This window comes from Dipodomys spectabilis, unplaced genomic scaffold, assembly GCF_019054845.1.
Source record: "Dipodomys spectabilis isolate Male_0828 unplaced genomic scaffold, ASM1905484v1 ptg000076l, whole genome shotgun sequence".
Taxonomy (NCBI): domain Eukaryota; kingdom Metazoa; phylum Chordata; class Mammalia; order Rodentia; family Heteromyidae; genus Dipodomys; species Dipodomys spectabilis.
This window is the reverse complement of record NW_024870753.1, coordinates 6,341,395-6,363,580: the sequence shown is the minus strand read 5'-3', so window position 1 is coordinate 6,363,580 and position 22,186 is coordinate 6,341,395. Positions and strand designations below refer to the sequence as shown.

The following is a 22,186-nucleotide window of genomic DNA, read 5'->3' as shown; positions in this document are numbered from 1 at the left end:
CCAGGCCCAGAGTTCAAGCCCCACGACTGACAAAAAAACAAAAACAAAAAACGGGGATATTGTACCTTCAGTAAAACTTTTTTATTAGAGATCACCTGGGAGTCAGTAATGGATTTTTGCTGGATAAATGAAAATATATGGGTTTCCGTAGAATTTTCACATTGCTCTGGCTAGATGGGAACTGAGCATAAAGCTAGATGGTGTGGTGCTGTAGCTCAAGTGGTAGAGTGCTTGCCTTGAGTTGAAGAGCTGAGGGACAGCGCCCAGGCCCAGAGTTCAAGCCCCACGACCGACAAAAACAAAACAAAACAAAAAAAAGCTATCTAGATGGGGAACATTTTTAGGCTGACGTGGAACTTGAGCCTGTACTGGCCTCAAACCTGTGATGGTCCTGCTAAAGCCTCCATCAGTGCTGAGATTAGAGGCACTACACCTGGCTAGTTTGAAGATTCCTGAACAGTACCAACGATTGTATTTGCTATTCTTGCATTACTGTTAAGAGAGGGAAACTACTTTCAAGTCTAGTAAAGGGCTGGCAGTTGAAAAAATGTAAAGGTGCAACACAAACCCCACTACCTTTACATCTTAATATGTGCTGTAAGGACTTGAACCATCATCACAGTCAACAGCAATTTAGTAAACACCTAATTCTGGACACTGTATTTGCAACATTTAAAAGGAAAGGAACCAAAGAAACATGAGGCACAAAAACATGTATTAGGTCTAATACATATTGATCTATTGACTGATCCAGTATGTAATGAGATCTCTATGAACTCTACATTTATGGGGCTTTTGAGGGTTCAATTAAATGATCTGGAGGTATAAAATCCTGCAAGAGTCAGGATCAAAATTAGCATACTAATACAGATGAAAGTACAAGCTTCCCCAGAGTCTGACCTCCTTCAGTGTTAAGCAAAAGCCAGCAGGCAGGTCCTAAGCACGGGCCAGGGAAACCAGGGAAAGATTTTGGGAAGGAGCCATTTTAGGTGTTCCCTCAGCCTCGCTCCCTGACGTCACTTCCGGCGCCACCAGTGTGCGTGGGGCCCACCTGGGAGCGAGCGGTAAACAAGGTGTGCAGGTACCTGAGGAGCAGCCGGGATGCCGCCGAGCGGAGCCGCGGGAGGCCGGGGCTGCGCCTTCTCGGCCCTCATGGGCGTCCTACTCCTCCGGGGTGAGTGCGCTCGCGGGCCGCCCCACTTCCGGTCGGGGGGGTCCGGAAGATGGTCGCTCTTCCGGTTCCGGGTGTGTGGGGGGGGGGTCCGCGGAAAGCCCCCGCTCGGCTTCTGGGAAGGAAGAGTGGACGGAAGACGGGAAGGAAGGCCGGAAGGAAGGAGCGGGAGGGCGGGGGGAGGGAGAGCGGACGCAGGGCAGACGGGGGGAAGGGTGCTCGCCGCGAGCCGAGCGCCTGGGCGGCCCGGCCCGGAACTGTAGTCAGGGCCCGGCGCGCCCGGCCGGACGCCCGACCCTGGCTGGCCGCCGTGGGTTTGCTCGGGCGTTCGTTGTCTTATTTCCCTTGTGTTGCTAGGTTTTGCCGCTCTAGGGCCGACCGCCAGCCCGACCCTTTGCTGTGGCTTGACCCTGCTTAGGAAGCGGAGAAAGGCAGGCCTAGTCAGCCGGCCTGCGCCCCGCGGGGTGTGGGATTGTGAGGGAGCTGTGAAGTTCACCACACAAGCGCACAGGACGCGCAGGATTCACGAAAAGCAACCTCTTTGGCACTCACCCTTTTTTAAGATATAAGAAAGGATATTTTAAAATTGACCCTTTAGTGCCACAGGTACAGAGCTGACGGCTTGATGGTGTGTTTGCTTTCATGCCATTTTCAGATGGCGTAAGTTTCAATCCGATCACCTTCGGTTTAGGGTGCAATTATTTCCTGGATTGTGTGTGCGTGTTCTTAGGAAATCGGTGGTATGGTTAGCATTAGAGTAAATTGTTAACTTCATAAAATTTCCCTGTAAGTGACGGGGATTTCTGAAAGGAGCGAGCGGAGAATCCCTGTGCAAAGGTAGCCTAGGCAGGAAAGTCTGAGACTCATCTTCAGTTAGCCACCAGAAAATCAGGAGTGGAGCTGTCCCCCAAACCGGTAGAGCGCTAGCCTTGAGCACAAAAGCCCAGGGACAGTGTGCAGGCCCCGAGTTCAAGCCCTACAGCCGACAAAAATAAATAAATAAAATTCAGGTATTCTCAACAGGTAAGGCTAGGAAGTTTTTATTTATCTGGTGACTAATTTCATGCTGTCAGCACACTCCCTGGTTCCACCCAGCTGCCTGTGTCATAAGTGTCCAGTTTTTCAGCTAAATTCTTTTGCAATCCAGTTTTCAGGCCCAGCCTACTGTCATTTAATATACCCCCCCCCCCTCACAGACACTGAAAATAAAAGTTCAATTATTGTCCCAGAAAAAAATTCCAGAGCTTATAGATGTTTTCTTCTGAGTCTGTCTGTATGTGTAAACTGAGGTAAATATTGCTCTACTGTCAAGCTATCCTGCCCGTCTCGGGGGAACAGTAATTACTCAAAATATAGCAACCATCATAATAAAACTGCATTTTATAATTACTTTTGTGATGCTGGGGATCAAATCCAGAACCTTGCACATGTTGGCAAACTTGCTACCGCAGAGATATATCCCTAGCATGATGAGTTTTTCTTTTTTTTGGGGGGGGGTCTGGTCGTGGGGCCTGAACTTGGGCCTGGGCCCTGTCCCTCAGCTCAAGGCTAGCGCTCTACCACTTGAGCCACAGCGCCACTTCCGGCTTTTTTTTTTTGCTTATGTGGTGCTCAGGAACCAATCCAGGGCCTCATGCATGCAAGGCAAGCACTCTACCACTGACTCACCTTCCCAGCCCTGATGAGTTTTTCTTAAAGTCATTTCATGTTGAAGAACTCCTGACAATGCCAGCACTGGTGGCTCACGCCTGCAATGCTAGCTACTCAGGAGGCTGACATCTGAAGATTGCAGTTCAAAGCCAGCACAGGCAAGAAAGTGTGAGACACTTCTCCAATAAACCACTAGAAAATGAAGTGACACTGTGGCTCAAGTGGTAGAGAACTGGCCTTGAGCTGAAGGGCTGACAGACAGCACCCAGGCCCTGAGTTCAAGCCCCACAACTGGCCAAAAAAACAAAAAAGCCAGCAGATTAAATAATTTAAAACATTAAATGTTAATTTTGTGATCTTGTACTTGTTGAATATATATTCTTCTAAAAAATAACAGGTTTAGTGACAAATTACATGCTGGACAATTGACTCATTTGGATGTACAATTCAAATCCCATACTTATTTCCACCTCTGAGCCCTGGGAACCACCAATTTGTTTTATATTATTTACTTACTATTCTGGGCATTTAACATATAGGGAACCATTACAATGTGCTCTTTTATGACTGGCACATTTCATTTAGCATGTTTCCAGCATTTCTTCTGTGTATGTGTTTATGTTTTATCTTTTGAATCTGTTAGGCAATAAACTTTGGCTTCACAGCAGTGTTTATTTGCTTCCCTCTTCAAAAATAGAGCCTCACTTATTAGCTTATTTAAATCTATAACACTGGTCCTCCTGTGTGAGTTGCAGAAGTATGTAGAAATGATACACCAGAGATTCCATCAAATCTTATACATTTTACTTTTTTCATGTGTGTAGCTAATGTGTGTTTGTGTGTATGTGTGTGTAGCAGCTGCTCAGTTCTGTGAAACATGCAAAAGGAGCATGGACAATTAAAAAATAAATGAATAAGACATAGTAAAACTTTGTTTACATAAATGTGTTGAAAATCTTTTTAGCTGTTTATCAGGTGAGCTGGAAGTAGAGTGTGTTGCCATTTACCTTTAGTTTGTTTTCCTCTCGTGAAAGCCATTTGCTTCCCTTTGGCTCATGGGCCATAAGACTGCTGACTTTTACCCTTACCCTAAACCAGCTGTTCTTTGACATTATCCCTTAGTTATCTTGAAGATAAAAAAAAAGTGATGTTTCTTGCCACACCTGATACTTTCCTGGCTTTTCCTCTCTGTGTGAATGTCATTAGCAAGTCAGAAACCTGGGAATCATTCTTGACATCTTGCTTTCCCTAATGTAACTTTCAGTGCAATTGTGTGATTTTTTTTTTTTCCTCCTTCAAAAGTATACAAAGCTCAATCTAGAAAGTGGTTACCAAGCTGAGCCCTTCTGGATGGATGTAGTGGAAAGATAGAAACAGGGAATTTAAGAGTGTTAAAAAATAGGAGTGGGGATAGAAACATAGGGAATTTAAGAGTGTTAAAAAATAGGGGTGGGGTTATAGCTTAGTGGGAGAGCCCTTGCCATGCATATAGGGTTCTATCTTCAACACTGCCAAACAAAGAGACCAATGAATAAAACCACCCAAAAGTGTTGAAAATACTGTAGAGGTCATAGGGAGTGGGTATGAGACTAATAAGTACTTTTACTTTTTCTGTACTAGAATTTGTGGTAATGCACCACTACTTTGAGGCTCTCTGCCTGCTCCCTTGGCTCTGGATTTTTGTCCTGGAGGCATTTCATTTCATGCCTTTGTAAACTGAACCTGTAGCATTTGTGCTTCAGTACTGTTACAGATTAACTGTCAGAGGAACATTAAAGAAAGGATGATCAATTTCATCAGGGAATCTGGGAAGGCATCCCCAACATGACTGGTATTTCAAAGGTGTGTGATACTGGAGGTGTGATAAGGTGGGAAACAACTCAGGCAGGAGTGGTGTGGGCAGGTGGGGGGGGATATAGAGCATCTTCTAGAGAAGACACAAAGAAAAGTACTGGGACATTTGGGAAATGACTGAACGTTCCAGGCTTGGTGAAAGGGATGAGATGGATAGGTGGTAGAGTGAGAAGTTTGAAGCCAGATTGCTGCACTTTGAATTTTATCTAATTGGCCAATAGGGAATTATTGAAGGGTTTTGGATATGTATAGTATTTATTTTAATAATGAGAACTAGTATTAAAATATTCTAGGTGCCATGTTAAGCATGTACTACTAATTTTTTTTTTTTTTTTGGTCGGTCATGGGGCTTGAACTCTGGGCCTGGGCGCTGTCCCTTAGCTCTTCAGCTCAAGGCTAGTGCTCTACCACTTGAGCTACAGCGCCACTTCCGGTGTTCTGGTGGTTTATTGGAGATAAGAGTTTCATGGACTTTCCTGCCCAGGCTGGCTTTGAACGGAGATCCTCAGATCTCTGCGTCCTGAGTAGCTAGGATTACAGGCGTGAGCCACCGGCGCCTGGCTGGAGGGGGCAAGTTCTTAACTGAAGTTCTTATTAGTGAACTCAGTCTTGGTCTTTTAGAAGGAATGTGCCCAGACTAGATTGTCTAGAGAAGAGTGAGAAAAATGATTTAAGGTAGACAATAGTAAGTACAGTCTGTAAAATTAATGACTCAGAACTGTGGTAGGAAAGGTTGGAAGAGCAAATAATGGTAGTGATTGATGATGATGATGATGTGCACATTGGTTTTTTTGGTAGGCTTCCCAGTGTTGTACTTACCATTTAATCCTCACACCAACCTTCTGGGGTAAGCATTATATTCTCATAAAGATGAGAGGCTGAAGAATTGACTTGTTAAGGCTGCAGAGCCAGTAAGTAATAGGGAGGGCTGGGATTTGAACCTGGGCCCACTGGCTTTGTTGTTTGTATACTCAATCACTACACCATCCTGCCTCTACCAGAGGGAGGAGTGTTTTTTGTTTTTCCAGAACAGGATGTGGTTTTGCTGTTTTATGAAATCTTGATGTTCTGTTTGCTTTTGGTGACCAGAAGAATGGTTACTTACTGAGGTGGATAAGGAAGTAAAAAATACAAATTGCTAGCAACTTAAAATTTTGAAATATGACTCCTGGTTGAAAACAAATATCTATTAACTGTTTTCTGAAAGCAGAAGGGATTGTTCAGGAAAAAAATGTCAACTTTTGGGGACAATGGAGTATTGGACATGAATGGTTTGTAAAGACCATTCTCTGGAGGGTTTGAAAATGATAATCCGATTTTTACAATGTAGAGAACATTCAATTTTTTGTTCTTTTCCTCTCTAGTTTACTTTTTTTTTTTTTGGGGGGGGGGGTTGGTCATGGGGGTTGAACTCTGGGCTTGGGAGCTGTCCCTGTTCTCTTTAGCTCAAGGCGGCATGCTCTACCACTTGAGGCCACAGTGCCACTTCCAATTTTCTAGTGGTTTTTTATTGGAGATAAGAGTCTCACGGACTTTCCTTCCCAAGCTGGCTTTGAACTGTGATCCTCAGATCTCAGCCTCCTAAGCAGCTAGGATTACAGGCATGAGCCACTAGCGCCAGGCTCTAGTTTACCACCTTTAAGAAAGGGAGAAAAAGGGGCTGGGAAGGTAGCTCAGCGGTAGAGTGCATGCCTTGCAAGCATGAGGCCCTGGGTTCGATTCCTCAGCACCACATAAACAGAAAAAGCCGGAAGTGGCGCTGTGGCTCTAGTGGTAGAGCGCTAGCCTTGAGCTGAAGAGCTGAGGGACAGCACCCAGGCCCAGAGTTCAGGCCCCATGACCGGCAAAAAAAAAAAAAAAAAGGGAGAAAAATAGATAAACCTTAGATCAGTTTTTAAAAATTCTGTAATTTATGTGTTCTATTTTCACTTTGCTGGCGCTCTATGCTGCGGCCCCGTTGTACTTGGGCTCAGTTGCTTAGACCTGCAAATGCTGCCCTATTCCTGGAGCATGTGGGAGTCTGGGACAGAGGTGAAAGTAAGCAATGGGCATTGTTGGCATTAGGCCTCTGTGGGCAGCCTGCTTCTTTGTACTTCATTTAGCTACAAGCCTGTGCCTGAAAAAGTGCTGGTATGACCAGATTTTCAGTTTTTACTGCATGTTCAGTCTGTGATTTAAGATGGCAAAGTGATAAAAGCGCTACCCTGGATCGCTGCCAGTATCAGCCCCTTGTTACTTGTGGGCTTGCCTGAGAGGAGATTGATCACCTGGCTTTTTGGTGAAGGCTCTAAACATGATAACCAGCATGTCTATATTCTTTACCCAGACCTGCATGTCTCCCTGGAATCAACACATTTTAAGTGTTTGGGCTTGCTTTGATTAGGTATGCATACTGTGCTTTCCTTGGAGATTAGTGCAGATGCCCACATCCGAGGTTATGTTGGAGAAAAGGTCAAGTTGAGATGTACCTTCAAGTCATCTTCAGATGTCACTGACAAACTGACCATAGACTGGACATACCGTCCTCCCAGCAGCAGTCGCACAGAATCTGTAAGTAACTGCAGGATATTTCCATGAGTCCTCTGTTTTGTTTTTGTTTTGTTTTTGTTTTTGTTTTGCCAGTGCTGGGGCTTGAACTCAGGGCCTGGGAACTGTCCTGAGCTTCTTTTGCTCAAGGCAAGCGCTCTACCGCTTGAGCCACAGCACCACTTCCAGCTTTTTCTGTTTATGTGCTACTGAGGAATCAAACTCAGGGCTTTATGCATTCTAGGCAAGCACTCTACCACTAAGCTACATCCCCAGTCCCGTCCTCTGGTTCTATAGTTTGGAAATACTTGTATTGCAAGTCATAGGCCCACATGGTACTGCCTTTGAACAGATGAGCTTCTATGGAAGAATACGAGCTTCTTCCCTGTGTGACATTCATTTGACCACTCAGGGCCTTTTTTATTCTTCCCTATAAGAATCTGACATATGTGCCAGGAGCTGGCTGCTCATGCCTGTAATCCTAGCTGAGATCTGAGCATCCTGGTTTGAAGCAGGCAGGAAAGTCTGTGAGACTCTTATTCCTAGTTAACCATCAGAAAGTAGGAAGTGGAATTGTGGCTCAAAGTGGTAGAGTTGCTAGCATTGAGCAGAAAAGCTCAGGGACAGAGCCCAAGCCCCGAGTTCAAACCCTATCACCAACTAACTAACTAGCTAATTAACTAACTAACTAAATAAATAAATATTTTTTCATATAACCTGCAGGAAAGAAAATTGTCAAAAGCATAAAGGAAGTGTGGTTTATTTTTGTTTCCCCCTTGTTGTTTCCTTTTGCATGGTGTTACAGATTCATCTTCAGATTTGATATACTAAAAAGGATATCTCTAATACTGTTGGCTAGAAAAACTTCTATAGGCACCAATCACAGACATTCTTTTTCTTTTCTTTTTTCTTTTTGGTCAGTTGTGAGGCTTAAACTCAGGGCCTGGGCTCTGTCTCTTAACTTTGAGCCACAAGCCCCAATTCCAGTTTTTGGTGGTTAATTTGGAGATGAGTCTCATGGACTTTCCTGCCTGGGCTGGCTTTGAACATTGATCCTCAGATCTCAGCCTCCTGAGTAAGCTAGGTTTACAGGCATGAGCCACCAGAGCCCACCTCATCCTTTCTCTTAAAAGTGCTCATAATTTGTCATTGAAAGTTGTCTCAGTAGGTGTATCTGTTTGTATTATCTATGCTCTGCAGATTTACCTTGGCTGCTTCTCCCAGCATGTAAACATCTGCAGTGATTTATACAGCTGCCTTTAAAGGAAATGGGAGTACTTTGTGTTGGTTACAGATGTTAGTACAGATAATCTTGCAGTGTTAGAAACAATATACTTTAGTCACACATATAAAACACATTTATGGTTTAAATGTTAGTGTTCGTTGAATTGAAGGTTACAATGCTATATGAAAAAAAAAGAACAAGACCTTTGCTGCGTGCCAATGGCTCATGCTTGTAAATCCTAGCTACTCAGGAGGCTAAGATCTGAGGATCCTGAGTTGAAGCCAGCCCAGGCAGGAAAGCTCATGAAACTTACCCCTAATTAACTACCAAAAAATAAAGCCACAAGTGGAGCTGTGGCTGTGGCCAGAGTGCTGGCCTTGAGCACAGAAGCTCAAGAACAGAGTCCAGGCCCTAAGTTCAAGCCCCAGAACTAGTACCAAAAAGCAGAACAAAAGAAAACCCAAACCAAAAACAAACAAACCTTTTTCCTTATGACTCCAGCAGTATTTTCCTTAGTTCAGGACAGATGCCATCCAAGAATGTGAATGTCAAAGCCATATGTAAGATTGAATTTTTGAAAGTAGTCAATTAATTTATTTTCTTTTCCTTTTCTGGAAAAAAAATCTCTTTCACTTTAGTGTCTGACCTTTCAATTCTGTTTTAGGGGCCATTAAATTGGTGCAAGGTAGGTGACTGTAGTGAAGGGTGTGAGGCTGTAGTTATGTTTCCTATTTTTGCAGATTTAAAATAGTTTGCTTTATTCTGAGTAGTTAGGAAACTATGGCTGACCTTATTTAGCTGTGTTTCCTTAGCCAAAAGTAGGACAGAACAAACACTGGGGAGCTTTTTAGGTTACAAATCCTACATACAACCTGGTGCTACTGGTTCCTGTAATCTTAGCTACTCAGCTACTCAGCAGGCTGAGATCCAGGGGATAGTGAGTAGTGGCAAGTGAGACACCAAAACTGCTAGACTTAAGAACAACCAGCCACCTATGATCCTAGCTACTTAATAATCAGGATTGTGGTTCAAAACCGGCCCAGGCAAGAAAGTCCATGACACTAGTGCCTCCAATAAAACTACCAAAAAAGGTGGAAGTGGAGTGCAGCTCAGGTGGCAGCGCGCTAGCCTTGCACAAAAGAAGCTCAGGGACAGTGCGCAGGCCCTCAAACCCCAGGATTGGCACCCAAAATAAAAAAAGGTGGAAGTGGAGTGCAGCTCAAGTGGCAGCGCGCTAGCCTTGCACAAAAGAAGCTCAGGGACAGTGCCCAGGTCCTCAAACCCCAGGATTGGCACCCAAAATAAAAGCAACTAGCAAAAAGCCAGACTGGAGGAATGGCTCAAATGGTAGAATGCCAGTCAAGCAAGGAAGCCAAGGAAGCCAGCTGGGCAAGAGTGAGGCTTTGTGCCTACACACTAAGTTCAAACTCACAGGAGCAGGGGATGTATTCTCTCTCTCTCTTTCTCTCTCTCTCTGTCACACACACACACACACACACACACACACACACACACACACACACACACACTTTGCATGTAAATAGTAGTTCTCTAATAATACTGTCCTCTGAGCCTGGTCTGAAAATCAGCAAACTCACCAGAAAGGCTCTTTAAAGTCATGACGTAAGGTTCCAGTTACCTGGTTAGTCAGGATTCTAGCAAATAAATCAATTGCAAGGGTGTGAATATCAACAATTTAACATGGAATTTATGGGCTAAATTAATCTAGAAAATGAGTAGTATGCCTTTTGTCAATTATGAGTTTCCAACCTTTTAAATTCTTTTATCCTGATGCTGCTAATCAACAAGTAGGCCTCATCACACATACTATTTCTTAATATCATTATTTAGTACTAGAATGTAAACTCCATGAGAGTGGGGCCTATGCCTGTGTGGCTCCTGTATATCCTTTTGCTCAACACAGTACCTAAAACATAGTAGGTGTGCACTAAATATTTGTTGAGTGAATGCATGAGATAATTAACTAGTCAGTGATTCAGCATCTTTTCTGTAAAATAGTTCTTCAAATTGGGCAATTCAGTGGCTAGAAATGTTGGTTTCATAAGAGAGAATGTACCAAGTAAACAAAGAGAGAGAAGCCTTGGATCTTGCATAATAAAGAAAAATTGTGGTTTTTTTTTTTTGGCTATGGGGCTTGAACTCTGGGCTTGCTTGGGCACTGTCCCTCAGCTCTTCAGCTCAAGGCGAGTGCTCTACTGCTTGAGCCACAGCGCCACTTCCGGTTTTCTAGTGGTTTATTGGAGATATGAATCTCACGGACTTTCCTGTCCGGGCTGGCTTTGAACCGTGATCCTCAGATCTCAGCCTCTTGAGTAGCTAGGATGATAGGCATGAACCACCGGCGCTCAGCTAAATTGTGTTATTTTGTAGCTACCTGCCTGGTCTATCTCCAGGTACATTTAGGTGTTTTTGTTGATGAAGTGTGAAGCAGCATTGTTCTAATTTGACATACAGTCATTGAGTATTAACTGGCAGGATAGATAACTTGAGGGGGGCTAGATTATATTTTTCCATTCTAATGATTTTGAGAATAAACAAAAATTTCCCCTTTGTCACATACCAGTTGTGTACCTTGGAATAATTTAAAAAAAATTTTTTTTTCAGACAGTGCCTTACTGTGTATCTCAGGCTAACCTTAAACTTACTGCATAGCCCAGGCCTGCCTCATTCTCCTGAGGGATGTGATTATTGGCATGAACCACCATGCCCAGCTTTACTCACTTAAGTTTGTGTTTTGGGTCTCATTTCCCTTTAGGTAGTTATACCTACTATGTACAACTTAGTGTTATGAGTGAGTAAATATGGGGACGTTATTTGAAAACTGTAAAGTGCTATATGAACAGAAGATGTTACCTAAGAGCAAAGGTTCTCTCACCTTTGACCTGTTTACATTTATAGTCAGATGATCTTTGTGGTGGGCTGTTTTATGCCTTGTGGGAAGTTCAGCAGCATCCTTGGCCTCTACCAAGTCAGTTGTGACACCAAAAATGTCTCTAATTCAATAGCAAAGGAGCTGAGCAGATATTTCCCCAAAGAACTATTAATGGTCAACAAGTGTATGCAAGACAATTAATATTTCTAGTCAACAAGAAGTATCAATTCCACTTGCAGAAGGCTATTATAAAAAGGAGAAATTATAATAAGGATTGGAGAAAAGGGAACCTGGTGCACTGTTGGAGTAAATGTAGGTTAGTCCAGCCATTTTGAGAAATAGTGTGGAGGTGCCTCTAAATAAGTAAGCAAATGAACAAATAAAAGTGAGGTATAAGGCCCTGGGTTCAGTTCCCAGTACTTCAAAATAAATCATATTTTATTCTATAAATATGCATGTTTTATTTTTCAACTAAAAATAAAATTTTCAAATGAAAAAAAAATCTGCCAAATAGTTTCAGGAGAGCAAAATTGCTCCTGGTTGACAGATGTTATTTCAGAGTATAAGAGAGAATTGAGAAGAGATTCCACATAATATTCCTGGATTATTTTGGGTGCCAGTGGCTCACATCTGTAATCCTTGCTTCTTAGGAGGTCAAGATCTAAGGATCATGGTTCAAAGCCAGCATGGGCAGTAAAATCCATGAGACTCTTATCTCCAGTTAAATACCCGTGCGCGCGCGCGCGCACACACACACACACACACACACACACACACACACACACACACAGAGAGAGAAGCAGAGCTCTGACTCAAGTGGTAGGGTGCTAGCCTTGAGCACAAAGCTCAGAGACAGCACCTAGACCTTGAGTTCAAGCCTTAGGAACAGTGCACGCACACGTAAAAGAATCCTTTATTCTCTCACCAGTCCTATCCTTGATTGTTTTTTTTGTTTGTTTGTTTTTCTGTTTTTGTGACAGTGGTTTGCTTTGTAGTCCAGGCTAGTCTCAAGCTTGTGGTCTTCCTGCCTTACCCCCACTCTACCCAAGTGCTGAAATTACTGGTGTACCTCACCATACCTGGCTTTCTGATCACTTTTACTAACCTGTCTTTCTACCTGAAGCATGGAGGATAAAAAACAAAACATCCCCCCCTGCCCCGCCCCAACTCTCAAACCTAACAACCCTCAGCACAGTTGTTCATTACTTTAGACCTGCTTAGGTTTATGTTGCATTATATTTTCTAAAGTAACTTTTCCTCTCTTGGTGTTGCTTTCTTAGATTTTTCACTATCAGTCTTTCCAGTACCCAACCACAGCAGGCACTTTTCGGGATCGGATCTCCTGGGCTGGAAACGTATACAAAGGGGATGCATCCATAAGCATAAGCAACCCTACCCTGAAGGACAATGGGACATTCAGCTGTGCTGTGAAGAATCCCCCAGATGTGCACCATAACATCCCCCTGACGGAACTAACAATCACAGAAAGGGGTAAGCCCATTGCCACTAGGCTAGGCTGCTTCTGTGCTGACTGCCCTGGCGCTGCCTGGAGGGCTCCTTTGTAAAGCCATTTGAGTTTGTGCCCTAGTTGAGTCATTGGATCTTTGTGTCAAATGATTTTTTTTTCTGACATGCTGATAGTCTCTTGAAGGATAAAGTTTGAAAACTAAATGTTATCTTCAAATAGTGTCATCATTTCTTTCTCCCTTATCCCCTTTTCATTTTAATTTCAGTTGACCAAAGGTCTCTGAAATAGATGTCATTCCACTTTTCCTAATAAATGCATCCTCTCACTTATGAGAGTTTTCTTGTCTATGGCTTGAAAGGTTGTTCCCTCTGATGCTGAGAGGTAGTATACTTCTCTTATGCTGTGTAAAACAGGTAGAAAGGAAGTTGGAAATGATTTTGTTGTTATTTTTTGTATTTCTTCCTGGTAACTATTAAGTGGTCATTTTAGCTCGTAATTGAATTTGAACCAAAGACTTAGAGGTATATTATGAATCATTTCTTTCCTTCCTCCCTTCCAAACCCTTCCTTCCTCCCTTCCTCCCTTCTTTCCTTCTTTCATCTTTCTTCTCTTTCTTCTTTTCCTATATTTTCTTTCCTCTCTTCCTCCCTCTTTCCTCCTCTTTTTTTCTTCTATCTTTCTTGATCATTTTTACTTTTTTTAATATTTTTTTATTTTTTATTGTAGAGATACTATACAGAGGGTTACAGTTACATGAGTAAGGTAATGAGTACACTTCCTATTGAGCATTGTTACCCCCTCTATTGTTTTCCCCCTACTATCCCTTCCCTCCCTACCTTCCCCGAGGATCTTTTTTTTTTTTTAATTGTGATTAAGTGATTACATAATTTCCCGAATTTCACAGTATTGTGGAATAATGATGCTCATTTAAAGTCACAAGTTCATTCTAACTTTCCTGGAGCAAATTGTCTGTCACAGTCTATAACATTTAACGGTGTACACATATACACCATACATGTGATCAGCAGCATGGGGATATTTAGTAGTGCTTCGACCAGATGAGTGGGAGTTCTTTGTTTCTTAAGTCCTGTTAGTTTTGTCGTATCTTGATCATTTTTTCTTCATCTCTTTTGACAATACTCATAGGGTTCAAAGATGTGGCACAGTCATTCTTCTGGCAAGAATAGAAATGAATTGGGGCTGGGAAGGTGGCTCAGTGGTAGAGCGCTTGTCTTGCATGCCTGAGGCCCTGGGTTTGATTCCTCAGCACCACATAAGCAAAAAAAAAAAAGAAAAAAAAAGCTGGAAGTGGTGCTGTGGCTCAAGTGGTAGAGCGCTAGCCTTGAGCTGAAGAGCTGAGGGATAACACCCAGGCCCAGAGTTCAGGCCCCACGACTGGACCCAAAAAAAAAAAGAATAGAAATGAATATTAGTTTTCTGAAGGGTAGGTTGGTAGTAGGAGTCGTATTACTTTAAATCATATGCCCTTTGATTCAGTAAAATCCCTTTAAAATATTTATCTTAAGGTAAAAGAGCTACATATAAAGCTTTATTATAAGTATGGTTGTTTTAATATGTCTTACAGATTCACAAAAATTGAAACAACTTGAATATCCATTAGAGAATTGATTTAATAAATTATTCACTATTGTAGAATACCGCTCTTAAACATCATATCTGAAAGGAGATTTTAATGACATGGAAATATATTTATCATATGTTAAGTACACATGTTAAACTAGTATATAATTATAGACGGTCTATCCCGATATGCACTCTTGTACTCCTTGAATTAACAAATATCAGTCTGTTATCTATGTAGTGGAATTAGGGGTACATTTGTATCTTTCAGTACACTTTTAGTGTATTTTACCTTTTCTACAAAGAATTTGTTCCTTTTGTAATCAGAAGTATAAGAGCTAAGTAGAACTTACTTCATGTGACAGCAAGCATGATGACACACCTTCCTTTTACCTTTGTTTCTGTGTCCCCCTTTCCCCCAACCAGGTTTTGGTACCATGCTGTCCTCTGTGGCCCTTCTTTCTATTCTTGTGTTCATTCCCTCAGCAGTAGTTATTGTTCTGCTGCTTGTGAGAATGTCGAGGAAGGCTGCAGGGATGAAGAAGAGGAGCAAGTCTGGCTATAAGAAGAAGTCTTCCATTGAAGTTTCAGATGAGTAAGTCCTGCTAGAGTTGTAGTGGTCAGCACATTTCTTGTTAGAGCCTTGCTTTGTGGGCCACACCCAGACTTCCATATTCACCACACACATCTGTCTCTGATTGAGATTAGTTCTGGGGAAATTTCCTTTCAAATGGAATACTCCTGCTGAGGACTTCCAGAAGGAAGCTTGAATGGGAAACATGTGGCTATTGATTTGGAGAGAGTGAAGGGGTTGGCAGTTTGGTCCTAGACCTCTGCTTTAGTAAGAAGATTGGACATTGCTACAGTTCTGAAGTATGTATCTTATTCTTTGTATCTTATTATCTTTGAAGTATGACAGAAAATGCATGAGAAGTAAAGGAGGCTTTAAGAAGAGCTATAGATTTGTGCTGGTGGCTCATACCTATAATCCTAGCCACTCAGGAGTCTGAGATCTGAGGATTGCATTTCAAAGCCAGCCTGGGCAGGGAGATCTGTAGAATTCTATCTCTAATAAATCTCAAAAAGTCATGAGCAAAATGCTCAAGGACAGCACCCAAGCTCTGACTTGAAGCCCTAGGACTGGTACAGAAAAAATTCATGAAAAGAATAGCTATGAAGGGCAAGATAATTTAAATAAACCAGAACTATTCTTGGTCATCTGCTTTATAGTTATCAAAAGCATTTCTTTTTCTTTTTCTGCTGATCCTTGGGCTTGAACTCAGGGCCTGGATTCTGTCCCTGAGTCACAACACCACTTCCGGCTTTTTCTGAGTAGTTTATTGGAGATAAGTCTCATAGACTTTCCTGCCTGGACTGGCTTCAAACTGTGATCCTCAGATCTCAGCCTCCTGAGTAATTAGATTACATGTGTGAGTCACCTGCGCCAGGCTATCAAAAGCATTTTTTAAATTCCATTCTGCCAATGAATAGGCATGAGCCTGTATTTTCCATAAAAAAAAAATCTAAAAAACAAAAGCAACAGATATCTACATTAAACCCATTAGTTCTACACTGTCTGTATCAGAGGTTCTTAGCCTGGGAAGGGAAGATATTACCTTGAGAGGGTCTAAAATCTTCAGTCTGTGTGTGTGTGTGTGTGTGTGTGTGTGTGTGTGTGTGTGTGTGTGTGTGTGTGTGTGTGCGTGTGTGTGCATTTATTTCCTGGAGAAAGAATGTGCTTACAAGGAATCTCTGGCCCCAAAATGATAAAGTACAAATACTAGTGTCTGTGCTGCTTGTTCTCATTCACCCTACAATCTAGCTAGAGAGAACTGTTTTTCCTCATAGATACATGACAGTCATAATGTGTGTACATATATGCTGTAGCCATATGTATATATACATATGCATATACAAATACACATATGTAAATTTATTGTTATTTACTGTTATCCCCTACTGGCTGTTCTCTTGCATGGAGTGTCCTATTTCCCTTTCTTCATTGTCTGAGGCTAGTTTTCATCTTGTAAGACCCAGCTAGGACACCCCTTATCTTGATACTCCCTGAGTCCTGAAGAGAGAATCAGTCACTCCCTACCCTTTGCTGCCACAGAAGCTCAACTCTAACTCTGCTAAAATATTTATCACAATGTATGATACCGTCTTTATTAAATTCATAGTAGGCCTGGACACCTGTGAAATTGTAAGCTCTTTAAGAGACCAGGTTTTATTTCTTTTGTAATCCCTAAAACCTAGCACAATGCCTTGAGAATACTGGTGCTCAGTACTGTTTTGAATGAGTGAATGTTTATGATTAGTTGCTATTCATGGAATGGTTACTATATACCAGGAACTGGGATTCATGTTCATGTGTATTTGTTTTGTACTTCTAACAACTATACTTAAAGATATATGGTCATATCTGCATTTTATAGATAAGGAAACAGGCTCCTGGAGTTGAAGTGATTTGTCCAGTTACCCAGAAAGTGGAAGAACTGGATCTAAAATCAAACTTGTATGATTTCAAATACTTGAACTTTTAGCTGATCCCCAATACTAAGGATAACAGCAATTGGGATTTGGTTTGTGCTCTTTCCACAGCACTGACCAGGATGAGGAAGACGCGTGCATGTCGAGACTTTGTGTCCGTTGTGCTGAGTGTCTGGTAAGTCTGTCATTTCTCCCCCATTTACTAAAGGATGTCTTGCTTTCCTTCCTACTGGAGGGATTCTTTTTGCTCTCACTGGCAATGAGGGATCTTCAGGTAGGTCCAAGGAAGGTTTGAACTTTCTTTCCCAAAAGCATTTTGGTCTCCAGGAATCCATAGTACACAGCATGATTTTGTGTTCTGCCCCATGGGCATAATATAGTGCTCTCAGGTTGGAAAGAAGACTGCAGACAAGTCCTGAAAAAGGAATGTCAACACCACTGAACTCATTCTGTGGCCCTTCAACTCACTGGCCCCAGGACCCCAAATTTAACTTTTCTGCGAAGCCTTCGTATTTCCCAGGGAGTCAGAGTGATGTAACCTCTTAGGCAACTTGATGTCTTTATCACCAAGAAAAGAACCCAGCTTTGATTTAAATCTCAAAAAGCTGTATTTCCCCCCCCACACCTCCCTCTTTGAAAACTTGTTTTGACTAATTGGTTTGTGTGGCTGTCCTGAGATGGAAGCTGGGGGAAGCCTCTCTGATGTGGTATAATTGGAAGCAGGTCAAAAGCAACCTGTGAGCTAATGTGGAACACACCCATCATTGCTGGAGGTAGACCTGGGCCACCTTTGCACTTCCTGCCAGGCTCAGCACTGGCAGGTGGTGCAGCTGGATTACTCATGCGGCTCTGTTTCTCTGACTCCCATGCAATCATAGGTAAGATGAGAAAATGATTGCCAGTCCAGGGGAGAGGGAGTACCAACTTTGCAGAGTTTCAATGTTTCAGTAACACAAAATGAATTCATGTTTGGGTGGCTATTACTCCCATTTCTGGTACTAACTCACAGTTTACTTGTTGAGTGTATGGCGTGTGCTAGGTGCTCCATTCTAGGACGTATTGGTGAACACCACTAATAAAAATTTCTGACCTCAAAGAACTACTTAATATTCTTTTTTTTAATACCATAAAGCATTTATTCGAAAAGGATACATTTTATTAAAACCCATCTTCCACTTTAATGGTAGCTTGTCCCACATGGTTTTTCCAGTCTCCTTAAAATGTTCATTATCAACTACTCAAGCCTTCTTGCCCTTCTTGCCCTCCTCCTCCATGTCGCCGCGTGTGGCCCCTGTGGCCTGCCCCGGGAGCCCCGCCGTGAGCGGCCGCTACATGCTCACTCCCTCTACTTAATATTCTTCCCCTGAATATTTCTTTCTCCTCCTGTGATACCCAGCTGGAATGTCACTCATAATTAGGGTTAAAATGCTGACTAAAATTTTAAATAAGAAAAAACATGGTATATTGGGTGATATTTAATGGTACAGAAAAAAATGAAATGGAAAAAAGTAGAATGGTTAGGGACACCCTCAGTAGGATGATATTTGAATGAACTCCTGAAAGAAGGGGATGGCAAGACAGTGGCTGTTGTAGAGGAGCACTTTGGGAAGAGGAAATTGCAGGTGCAAAAGCTCTGGGGCAGGGCCAGTGTAGTCCTAGGAACAGCAAAAAGATCGTGTAGCAGGAAAGAAGGGAGAGACAAGAATATAATTTATTGAACCCAGAGAGAACCGGCAGCATACAGATTTCATAGACCCTTATAGAGGACTTTTATTCTGAATGGAGTAAACTCCATCAGGGTTGAGAAGAGAAGCAGAATGGATACTTCTCTGTGCTGCTCTGGGAATGCACATTTGTGTGTCGTCAGTCACACCTGCTGTTGTCATTCCAGGGCAGGTTCCCACACATGTAACCTCTCCCTAAATTCTCACTGTGACATTGTATTTCACATAAATACCAAAGCTGCTGTTCTTCCCCTCAGGATTCAGACTATGAAGAGACATACTGAGGAAATGCATAACGTAAGAAGAATTTCCTAATGATAGAAGATGTCCCATTGCCCTGGCCGCTAACGCCTCTCAGGGGACTGGAGCTGGCCCCGGCAGCAGTGATGGAGGATTCTAGAAGTCATCAGTAAAGACTTTAGGGACCATTTATTTATTGAAAAAAAATGTTCTTTTGTATTTATAAACTGCTCAACAACTTTCAGAAGAGACTTATGACTTTCAATTTTAATGTTATGTTCTCTGATTGAATGAAGAAATTCTTTTTCTGAATAGAAAGATACTTTTGGTTTACCTTCACTCTTGAATGTATTACATGTTTTTTTCCAGTTATTTGAAGGAGAATCCTCAACGTTTGCCATGCTGCTAATGCCAAAATAATTTTTTTAATTAAGTGGAGCCATAGCTTCCTGATAATATGCTGCTGGATAAGATGCTTTGGGGAATAGCTCTATCCTTTGTTTCATGCTCCACAAACATTTTCAGTTTTAGTATTCAGCATATGCTACTTGGTTTAATGATTTTACCAGCAATTGTATTTGGGTTACTTTGAGTCTATCACCCTAATTTCCTTAGAGTTGATAGTTTACTGGAGTTTAAAGTATTAAATAGGAGCTGGGAATGTGGATCAGTGGTAGAGTGCTTGCCTAGCATGCATGAAGCCCTGGGTTTGATTCTTCAGTACTACATAAACAGAAAAAGCTGGAAGTGGCACTGTGGCTCAAAGTAGTAGAGTGCTAGCCTTGAGCAAAAAGAAGCTCAGGAACAGTGCCCAGGTCCTGAGAAGCCCCAGGACTGGCAAAAATAAATAAAGTATTAAATAAAGTGTCATTAATTTATAAGTTAAAGAAAAAAATGGTGAGATAGAGGAAGTCTTTTCTTTTATCTTGCTGGTTACAGTTTGAGCCAAGTAATCTTAGTTACTTTATTTTCCTATAGCTGACCAATTTGTGGTTTCCTTCATGACTTTTCAGGTTAGAGACCAGAAGAAACTGCTAAAGAGGTTTTTCGTGGGGACTTATAGAATATTTTAGTAGTTCTTTATAATTAAACTTTTTCACATATTGTTATTCAGATCTTTTTCAGTTTTTGAAATGCACTAGTTTCGAGTGAACCATGGTATTTGCAAGCTGTTTTGCATAATATTGGAGATGAGAAAGTGAGGTCAGGTGAAACATATACATCTCCAGTCTCTCAATACTTGCATTCCTCTATTCTTCTACAGCAACCTGATGCAAATATTAATTTATGTTGGATTTTCTGTAAGCCACTAAGACATATGTCTGATGTGTTAGGAAGGAGTGACAGTTAAATGCAAGCAGTTCTCTTAGTAGAGTGATAGACTGGTTCACTTCTCAAGAGAGGCAAAGATGATCCCTTCCCCCACTTTCATTTTTCCAAAAAGATGGTCCATTTTGTCCATGGTGCTTTCCTAGGTGGAGGTTTCCATATTTGTTTTTCAAATCCATCTTATTTTTATGAATGTTGAGGCATTAATTCTATTTCATAGGTTTGGCCTGGGCCCTTTGGTTAATCTAGTCCATAAACTAGAGACTGGTTAGTTGCTAGACAGTGTGCTTTACGTCTGTGTAGGTTCTGTGGAAGAGACCCGAAGAAATTGGCAGTTGAGGGGCTGGGAAGGTGGCTCAGTGGTAGAGTGCTTGCCTCGCATGAATGAGGCCTGGGTTTGATTCCTCAGCACCACATAAACAGAAAAAGCCAGAAGTGGGCGCTGTGGCTCAAGTGGTAGAGCGCTAGCCTTGAGCTGAAGATCTGAGGGACAGCACTCAGGCCCAGAATTCAGGCCCCATGAGCTGAAGAGCTGAGGGACAGCGCCCAGGCCGAGTTCAAGCTCCATGAGCTGACCAAAAAAAAAAAAAAAAAAGGAAAAATTGGCAGTTGACATTTCTAATGCTTATACTTTACAATCTTTTGGGCCTCTTGCTAATTATATTGTCTCAACAGAAAGAAGGAAACAATTTGAACAAGAAATAAATAATTTGGGCTCTTGGAGAGTACACAGCAGCTTGCAAGGAAAACATCTTGTGTGTTTCATTTCTCTGAGAGAGAGACGGGAGAAACCCAGTTAGAAGTCACATCCCATTAAATGAAGAACCAGTTTTGATTAAGTCTTATAATTTCCTTGCAAATATGTTATGAAGACTTATTCAGCTTGAATTGTGGCCACTTTAGGTCTGTTGTGCTCAGTGAACACTCAGATGTGCTATTTTTTAGGCTTAAACATGATCTGAACCAGTCCTTTCTTTCTTAAAAGAACAGTAGAGTCCTTCATGGTGAGAGAGTGAACTGGTAATTCAGTCTGCTCTAAGGGATCATGGTTACATCCCTGCCAGTTGTAGGCTGCCCTCTGCTTCCCTCTTCACCTTTTACATCAAGGTTTAGATTTTTTTTTCTCTAAAGGAAAGCAAAATGTGTAGACCCCTGCTTCTATAAGGATGGAAGGAAGGCAAAAGTATTTTTTGTTTTTTGACAAACTGTTCTAAGGTGCTATGTTCTCCTAAATGCTCCCCTCTTTTGCTGGTCTGTGGGCTCACATCACACCATTCAGAGACCAGCCTTGTCTACAAAGAGAATCTAATTCAAAAGGGACCTTTTAGAAATGTTTTCTGACTACACCAGTCTGTTCTTAGGCCTATCGTACCTGATGAGTTTTATGCATTATTTCTTAATTCTTTCACAAAATGTGAACTTGTACTTTGTGTTTGCCCTTTGGCCTGTTAGTTCAGGCCACTTGGAAGAACACTTCAGTTCTCTGCTAGTACTGGTGCTTCAAGGTGGCAGATTGCATGTGCTTTAAAAAAATTATGGAGGCTAAAATTCTGATCGTAAGTGTTCATCGGTGTCACTCATTATGGTTCTAAAGAGCCGCTGTAAGATCCACCAAGGCTGTTATTTAATAGTACAACTCAAAACATTACTGCTGCAAGGGGCGGCTTCGCTCCTTTGACTCCAGTATTAGACTGTTACCTGCTGCATCTTATTGCCTGTTGTCTTTGTTTTGTTTTTTGTTTTTGTAGGAGGGTATAAATTGTGCACAGACACTGTAACTCCTGGTATATTTTGCTCCAACATAGTTAATAAACTTTTTGCGCCTTCCTGACTATCTTTTGGTGTATTTCTCTATATAAATGATAGGTGTCATGTGAAAGAGAGGGGGTTTTGTGGTTTTTAGCACTGAGCAAACAGTTTGAGCTGTACCCCAGAAAAAGAAAAAACTTGCATAGATTTTCAGTGTGCTGAAGCTCCCAGCAGGAGCTGAGAGTTAAATTTTAGAAATTTTGTGAGTTGGTTAGCTTGAAACACA

The 22,186-nt window shown here is 41.9% G+C and overlaps 1 protein-coding gene across 1 annotated transcript; it reads left to right on the top strand.

Annotated features, from left to right (window-relative positions):
• Window positions 1-927: 927 nt before the first annotated feature.
• Window positions 928-19,161, top strand: Mpzl3 (myelin protein zero like 3). The gene is made up of 6 exons (XM_042683021.1): window positions 928-1,174; window positions 7,059-7,225; window positions 12,600-12,810; window positions 14,795-14,963; window positions 16,970-17,033; window positions 18,840-19,161. The coding sequence occupies exons 1-6, from the start codon at window positions 1,102-1,104 to the stop codon at window positions 18,864-18,866; spliced, it is 711 nt and encodes a 236-aa protein (XP_042538955.1). The 5' UTR covers window positions 928-1,101; the 3' UTR covers window positions 18,867-19,161.
• The last annotated feature ends 3,025 nt before the right edge of the window (window positions 19,162-22,186 follow it).